Below are 9,012 nucleotides of genomic sequence, written 5' to 3' on the forward strand. Positions count from 1 at the left end.
ATTCATCCAGAGTTTGTGTTTCCTATCTAATTCCAAAACATTGAGGAGAGCAGAGACAGAGCTCTCTTATCTTTTATCTACTGTTTGGAGTCCTCTGCCATTATCTACTGTCTGGAGTCCTCAGGCACAAAAAAAGCCAAGAATGGAAAAATGCTCTCTTCTGATGAAATACTGTGTGTGTAGATGGTTATGTAAGATAGATGAACTCCCATTGATATTTTAAAAGCATTTAGGATTTGAGTATTTTTTAATCCTGATTCTAAGCTAGCTTTATTTATGCATGTCAGAAAGAACTTAAATTGTTGCATCTGTTTAGCTCATCTGGATCCCCCTTGACAGATGGTTTGCTACAGTATGTATGAGCTTTCATTTTATAAGCTTGGCTACAGCTTATAAAAATAAATCATCTTTACCCAAAGATGTGTTAAAATACATAGTTTTTGGAATTTTGACTCCAGTAACAGAGGGGGTAACTGGGTAGTGAGTAAGTCACACTGAGCATTTAGTCCAGGTCTAATGTTCTTCTCTTGAAGTAAATGCTGAAAGCAACTATATAATAATAGCCTCTTCCCTCTTCCCTTTTACCTATAAAGTGAGTATATAGGTGGATTTAAAAACATGGTGCATTGTCTCTGGGGGGAGAGTGAGAGGAGTGGCTTCTTAATTCAGCCTCAGAAACTCCTCTGAGTCCTATTAATGCCAATCCCAGTGGAAGCTCTGCCATCTGTCATCTCAGCCAGACAAAGGAAGTATCCCATTGGTGGCCATCATCTGAGTAAATTAGGAGGGGTTGGTCGAAAGGCCAGAAGGAAGGCCTGTGCAGCCGTGAGGAGAGAATTCACACTGTTGGCACAGTGATGCCCACGGGAACCCTTTTGGCAAAAGTGGAAAATGTGGAAGTAAACAAGCCTCTGTAGTTCTGTGTTCTATTTCTGTTTCCTGAGCCGTGTGGGAGCATAGGTTGTTTGCAATGGTGAGACTGTGAAACATAATGAATAAAAATGATTCATTTTATTTTCCTAGGTACATAATTTCCAGCAAACAGGTTACCAGAGATTGTTTCCTGAAAGTGTTCTCCCATGTCAGTCAGATGAGGAGACCAGCTGAGAAGGGGGTAGGACAGTGGTCCATCCAGCAGAATATTCCATGTGGCAATACTAGCAAGGGACTCATTATAAGAAAATATGATGAATCTTGTACACAATGACAGTCTCTGAAGATTGTGAATTTATCCAAAGTACACAAAGAGCTTTTGTTGTTTTGTCAATTGGGATTTTTTTTCTAGTCTCTCTGTGAAGTAATTTCCATTTTCAGTGCATTTGTACAGGTCTAAGAGTTAACTATGTTTGCTTATGGAGCATCAATTCTTTTTATTTGTTTAAAATTCATCTCCATGGTTGCTTTGCCTATAACCTGTCAGTCCTTGCGGACCTGAGCTAGTTTCCTTACCCAAGCTGAGGTGTCTCATCTTCATTTATGCATATACGGCATTGTTTTTTGATAAAATTCTACCTCCCATCAACAATTGTCTCCACAGCCAAAGGAAGGATTTGCAGTGTGCAATTAATTATAATGTTTGAGACATGAATATTTTACTTTTCCCAGTTTTCCAGATTATACTCTATTTCAGCAACAGCCTAGAATCTATCAGATAGTTGTAACACATGCCTTTAATTCAAAACATTAGAATCTGATTACATTTTCCTCTAGGCTATTGTCTCAGAGTCTCATGTTGGAAAACAGACATTTTTCTGAGTTCATATGTGTCAAAATCCTAAACCACAATCTTGAGAGCAGAAATAAACACAACAATAGTTCATATCCACTAATAAGTCGTAGTCCAAGGATCATCTAATAAAGTACACCTACGTGGTCTCTTGTTTTTATTTTATTATAACAAAGTGATCTACCAAACACTCTGTACTTGTCATATTGGATTACATCCTAAAGAAATAGTCTCCCACTTAGGAAGTATCAAGACAGGAGAAACACTTTGAGAAGTTATATTCATTTGCTGTTTAAGTCTTAAGAATCATTATCAATTCATAAATTAGTAAATAAATATCTTCAGTTTACTGAATGGTTTCCTCATGTCCTAAGCATTTAATATGGTTTCTAGCCCTAAATTACGTGGAGAGAAATTTGAAGAGGTACTAATTCACTGAGCCCTGTTTCCCATTCTGTCTGGAATAAGAAGATGTTAAATATGATCAAAAAGAGTAATAGAAAACTATCCTTTTATTTATCTGAAACTTGTCTTCAGCACCATGGTTTCCAGCTGTCCCACTGGTGATGCTAAATGGCTTTGTGGAATGTGACCTGTCTCAGATGTGTGGCCAACTAGTGTCCTACAATTACTAGGGATTGACCACTGGCACAGTTGACTCACTAGGCTAAGTAGCAACTCTGATGAGTAAAGGATTTAAAAATAATATAGCTTTATAGTTGACTCATCAAAGTTAATTTTATGGTAAAATATTGGTCCTTTATAGATTTATTCCTTAGTTGAGAAAATAACTTTCCACCAAATTGTTGCCATTTGGTATGTTAAATGAGGATATTTAATAAAGAATCCCTTTAAAATTAACTCTCACAGGATTTCACAAACTCCCACAAAGTAAAAAGATACAGTTTTCATTATAATACCATTTTGACAATTAGAAAGATTCATTAAATGTACAAGATGCTAGAAAGAGGTAATGCTATCAACACCACACAGTGGGTTCTCATTAGAGAAGACAGTGAGATATTTCAATAGGGAAATTAATGGCAATAACGTATGGATTCTTACTCTGCCTCCTTGCTGATTTACATTATGCTATGTAGTTGAAACAACAGGAGGAAATGCAAAAGCTCTCATATGATTAATGCTGAAATACCAAACCTCTCGTTACTCTGGATCACACATGCACAAATGGAAAATGACTGTACATTATAAGCACTTTGTATTCTTTCCCCTTGTGTATGCTACGTGTTTTCCATGTAGGTCACGTCAGGGACTCAGATTTATTTTTTTATGGCAAGCAGAGTTTCTCAGAATATATGTTTTTAAGGAAATCTTTCTCCATGTAAAAATTGTGTATTTCATCTATTTTGCTCTAATGGTGAGATTTTTCCAAGCCATCATAAAACATAAGGTTTAGGTGATTTTTATTTCACAGACTCATCAAAGAGACTTTTAGGGGCATGAAAAACCTTAAGGATTACATAGCTCAACTCGCTCACTTTACAAACAATAACACAGAAATGCCCTATCTGGCTTTGTCTACTAGATTTCCACAAAGTAAAAGAATGTGTCTTTTACAGATGAGAAAGCATTATCCAGCTCATAAAATACTGTGTGAGGAAAATGAAAAAATGGATGATAGAGAAAAAGATAAACATCTTTCCTCTGGACAAATAGATAAATGGACTTGAGATCATATCAGGTGGCATGATCACACAAAAATAAAAGACGAGTCATTTCTTCTGCTCTTTTAGCAGCTTCCACTTTAGGCTTAGCGACCATGACAGTAGGAGATGGACCCTGCTCCATCCACAGGAGTCAGAGAGCGTGTGATGTCACTGGGGATATGGGAGTGAAGCAGTGTCCTCTTCCCAGGTCATGTGTCCCCAGTCCCACACAGCTTCTCAGATGGGGCACAGAGCTACAAGCAGATTCACATATAGCTCCACACTGAGTCCTGTTGGATAAGTGGTCCCATGGAATCTACCTGCAGATGTGAGTGCTCAGTAATACATGCCAATTTATCCAAACTGAAATATCCATTAACATTTACGAAATATCTTTGTTACAAGCCTTACAGTGCCTTTCTTTTCCTCTGTTCTGTTGCTAAGACCTAATATTACTTGGAATGACAAAGAAATTGGAGAAATAAAGCCACCCTACATTTTTGGCAGACCGTATGTTTCTGAAAACTTTCAAATTTAGCCTCTCATTTTATCCTCACAAAAAAATCCACTGAAGTCATTACACTGATGTTATTCTCTATTTTCACAGAAAAGAATTGGACTCTTCCTGATAGCTAGTAAGTAGGATTTGGGGAAGAAAGGCAGAATTATATAGAACTAAAACATATTGACCAGGCATGGTGGTGCACACCTGTAATCCCATCAGCTGGGAAGCTGAGGCAGGAAAATCATGGTGAGTTTGAGACCAGCCTGGGCTACAAAGTAAGCCCAAAGCCAGCCTGAACTGCATAGTGAGACCTTGTCTCAAAAAGACAAAAAGTAAAAAAGATACATAGTTTGGTTTCTTAATTTGAATGTAAAATAACTGGTCAGGAGAGGCTAAATAGGTTACCTAGTTTAATGTTATTTAAGTTTAGTATCAGGATGAGACTTCTACCTGCCAATTTCCAGTGTGAACCTTTTGTCATTTATATTTTCCCTCTTGCAAACTGGTAAATATTGGGTGAAGTAGTGGGATCCTTTCACTGAAGTTAGGTAACGGATTTTTAATTTGCTCCTTGCCTGCCCCATCTAAATATTCAGATGTCAGGTCATCTGAGAAATAAAATTCCTCTTCGCTATGAAAAGTAAGTGGTCAGGCTGACCCAACACTACATGACTTTTAGAAAAAAGATTTGAAAGAGTGGAAAAAACTCCTCTTGTCCTTAATGCCCTTTCTCAACATCTACTCACTTGCTCGTACACTCTGTAATTTTCTTGAGTTTTCTGTTTGCCTGTTACCACACACTGAGCATCTCCTCCCTACCAGGAAACTATTCTTTTGCCAAACTCTTAAATATTCCTCTTCATTTTCCCTGATTCTAGGGTATTTCTCTCTTCTATTTTAATATCCTTCAAGATCTAGAAACAGAGACCTGGAGATATAACTCAGTAGCACGTTCCTGGCAAGCATTAGGTCTTGAGTTAGAGTCCCAGTACAAAAACAAACAACAAGCAAAAACTAGAAAAAGAGACCCCTTTGTAAAGATTGTGCTGTTTTGTGATTTTTTTTTTTTACAAAGACCTAAAGAGGCGCACACATTTCCTCCAAGGCACCTCTAAGAGTCAAGAAAGTGGCGGTAAGGCATGTAGGCTTACGGACACTTGCCTCTACCATCTGGTCTAGATTTGTAATAGATACAATTCATGGTGGAGAATAAGGGGATTCTCCTAGAGAAAAGGAAAACTCAGTGCCTCTCTACACCTTCGTCTGCCATGGAAACTACAGATTAGTGCCTTTTTGATAGAAGATGAGAACCTATGAACTTTTCCTCTTCAACTCTCTGTAATCCTGTCTACCTTTCTTTTCCAGGAATATTCTCCAAACTTTTCCTCGTCTCCTCCCTTGCCTCTGCTTTTCTATATCACTTCATCTTTCTCAATATGCTGTTCAATATGCAGCTCTCTAAAGCATATACTAAAAGAAATATAAAACCGTCCCAAGTGTGCTCTGTCCTGCCTAATCTTCAGTGACCACATGAACTACTTTCTCCTCCAAAATCTTTTCTGGAGAAATTATCCCTAAATATTTATTCCATATTTTCCACATCTGCAACATTTATAGTTTGTATAATTCCTATGGCACCACTCAAATATCGTCTCCTAGTATTTTTTGATGTCTCTGTTCTATTTCCCCAACAAGATGGTGAAATCCCTTTGAAAGATAGAAACATGGATCATCACCATCTACAAACATGCTCTACACTGTCTATTAGAACATAAGGAATGTTTAGTAAGGATGCTTGCCTTTGTATTTGATTTTTTGTTTTGCATATTCAAGCTAGAAAACAATCGGAAACATTAATTCCAGACATGACAATGTATTTGTCACATTTGGCACTAAGTTCAAATCACTGCCTAAATCTTCCAAACTAAAAGTCTCATACTAATAATAAAACAAAAGAAAAGTCAAGCCAGAGATCTAATCAAACAAAAAGGTGTTAACATCAATACATTCTTTATAGAGAGCAAGTTGTACCTTCTCATGCAAATGGATATTATCAGGGTTTAAGCCAGGCTTTAATAATTTTACTTTTTTATTTAATAGGCATCATGCTTATCATCTAACAATCTCATGAAATATAAACAACTTTAATAAATACTATATTTATATAGTTTTTATAAGGAAACTGTGCTTTAGAGAACTTAAGCAACTGACCAAAATCACACAGCAGGTAAATTTTGGAGCCATGATGATGCCCTCCAACCTTGTATGTAGTAGGAGCGTGAAAGTATTTAATGAATATAATGAATACTCTCCTAAATTCCTCATAGTCACATTTGCTGCATTTTAAAGTAGCTATACATTTTAGTCGAATGTGCATGCAAACTGCATAAACAGATGAAATAGTAATTTTAAAATGTTCAATAGTATTATGTTCATATATAAAAGAAAATAGTTTTTAGCTTAATACATAAAATTATAAATAAAACTTTTAGTGCCTGTGACATATATTACTGCTTTTCTACAACAAACCTATGAGATAGACATTATTCTATTACTATTATTTACTTCATATTGTAGTATTTTTATAACATAATAAATATTATATTAGAATCTAAAGATACCATTTGAATATCACTAAATAACATTCGTGTAATATTTTAAATGCTACAAAGAAATAATAGTAGCTAGTTTTTTTCAGACCATGTTTATAAAGCAATTCATTAGATTTGGTTATATTTACATGTCTGACAAATGCATTCTGTTCAATGAGGACTCGATGCAATTATTTCTAAAGTCTTAAAGTGAATGCTCAAGGGTTATTGATCTGAATTACATCAACTAATGGTTTAATCAACAGGTCACCTACAAATAACAATGTGAATTCAATTGATATACTACTGTGGTTGATTTTAAAATGATTTATTTCTTCCCCAAACATAATTATAAGACTATAGGAGATGTTCAATCATACATTGAACTTTCTTAAGAATTTCATTATAACTTTGTTTTCAACATTAAATGAAGTCTTGTACAGAATACCCTTTATGGAATCAAGTTTGAATATAATTATGGTGCTTTAAAAGAAGGAAACTCACTACTATTATAAATTACTAACTCAGGGATCTGAATAAATTTTTTGTATGCCTAGAATACATTTAGTAAATTTCATTTGCCAATTCTCTTTATTGTAGCATAGCACTGTCAAAAATTAATTGTTAGCAAGTCAAAAACACTGACAATTTATATTGTGATATTATTATATTCATTTTATTGAGAAAACCCCTTTGCGGTTTTATGGGTCTTTGACTAATGCAATATTTCTTTTTAAATGCAGGTAAATGGTTTAACTATGGAGTTATCTTTCTTGTCTTGATTTTGGATCTTAATATGTGGAAGAATCAAATATTTTATAAACCTCATGAATATGGACAGTACATTGGGCCAGGGCAGAAGATATATACAGTGAAAGACTCAGAAAGCTTGAAGGATTTGAACAGAACCAAACTGTCTTGGGAATGGAGGTCTAATCATACTAACCCTCGGACTAATAAAACATATGTTGAGGGTGACATGTTCTTGCACAGCAGATTCATAGGGGCTAGCCTTGATGTCAAGTGTCTGGCCTTTGTTCCAAGCCTGATAGCTTTTGCGTGGTTTGGATTCTTCATTTGGTTCTTTGGACGGTTTTTGAAAAACGAGCAAGGCATGGAGAATCAAGACAAAACTTACACTCGCATGAAAAGAAAATCTCCATCAGAACATAGCAAAGACATGGGAATCACTCGAGAAAATACACAGGTCTCAGTGGAAGACCAATTGAATGACGCTCCTCTGGTTTGCATCAGATCTGACTTCAATGAGATTGTCTACAAATCCTCCCATTTGACCTCAGAAAACTTGAGCTCTCACTTGAATGAATCTACCAGTGCAACAGAAGCTGATCAAGATCCAACAACTTCTAAAAGTACGCCTACGAACTAGATTCATTCACTTATATGGAGATAGCACAAAAAGCAACCTTGAGTGTAACTTTAAAAAGTTAGTCTTTTCTTTTGTAAATGTAAGGTTTACGTAGTATTAAGTAAAGAATTACAAACAATGCCACAACGGTGCTCAACATGCTTTTTCTAGGACTCATTGTTTTCTATTTGTATTATAATACACGTGCCTACTGTACACTTAACAGTTCTCTAGAAATTTGCTTTCAATTATTGCACAAGCTATTTATTGACTTTACAGCATAGTAGATTAGCTGGTTACCCATGTATCTGATGTTCAACCATAGTGGTGCCTTGAGACATTAAACTATTTTTAACAATACCGGAAATGAAGTGTGGAATAATTCTCTAGCCTATTTCACGTTTTTTAATACAAGTGTTTTGATTTATACTTGATGTCTGAGCAGGAAACAGATACAGCTAAGTTATGGTTTAAGAAGGATTTCTTGGTTTCTTATTTAGAGTTGGTGACTTTGACACCTGAATTGCACAGCAGCATAGTGATTGCCTTTTAAATTTCATTGGCTAGCTGCCAAATATAAATACAGATGCAAAATTCAGTCATACGAGAGCTATAGTCCAATATGGGTCACTGCTCATGAAATGTGACTTTCTCCAACCAGTAATTGCAATTAGGTGATAATACCTAATTATGTTTTCCTAATTAAAGATAAATTGCTGCTTGATTAAAAATCTTACCCTTTACCTTTGGGAACAAAGGTTAAAAGGCACATTTAGGGGAGCTCGCAAATTTATTGGCATTTTAAAAAGCTCCAGACAACCAAGGAACTGACATTGTAATCATGTGAAGATTTCACAGCTCATCATCTATAATAATGCACATTTTTTTCTATAAATAATGATTCTGGATAGTGAAAATGAAACATGTACTAGTCCTGAGCAAGGGACACCTCAAAAATTATGCAGCAGAATTTTGGGTGGTGGAAAAAGCTGTACACAAAAGAATTATTTTATATGTGCTTTTTTTATTTTATTTTTTCATTTGTTTATTTTTTAAACTAGACATCACACAGTAATAAAAAAGAATTATGAATCAATAATTATTCAATAATATCTTGGCTTCACAAATCCCACTTAAGTAGATCTTTTTAAAGG

General features: G+C 35.3%; 1 protein-coding gene across 3 annotated transcripts in view; it reads left to right on the top strand.

The window, feature by feature from the left end:
- The window catches only part of Tmem117 (transmembrane protein 117), a 487,955-nt gene extending 479,730 nt beyond the window's left edge, over positions 1-8,225 (top strand). For all 3 annotated transcript variants that reach the window (XM_003475852.5, XM_063254596.1, XM_013159502.3), the window contains one exon: positions 7,233-8,225. In XM_003475852.5, the coding sequence (XP_003475900.1) occupies positions 7,233-7,879 (647 nt within the window). In that variant the 3' untranslated portion in view covers positions 7,880-8,225. The remainder of the gene's footprint in view (positions 1-7,232) is intronic.
- The last annotated feature ends 787 nt before the right edge of the window (positions 8,226-9,012 follow it).

Source organism: Cavia porcellus, unplaced genomic scaffold (genome assembly GCF_034190915.1).
Source record: "Cavia porcellus strain 051 isolate PalLab524CR breed Dunkin Hartley unplaced genomic scaffold, mCavPor4.1 scaffold_8, whole genome shotgun sequence".
NCBI classification, from domain to species: Eukaryota; Metazoa; Chordata; class Mammalia; order Rodentia; family Caviidae; genus Cavia; species Cavia porcellus.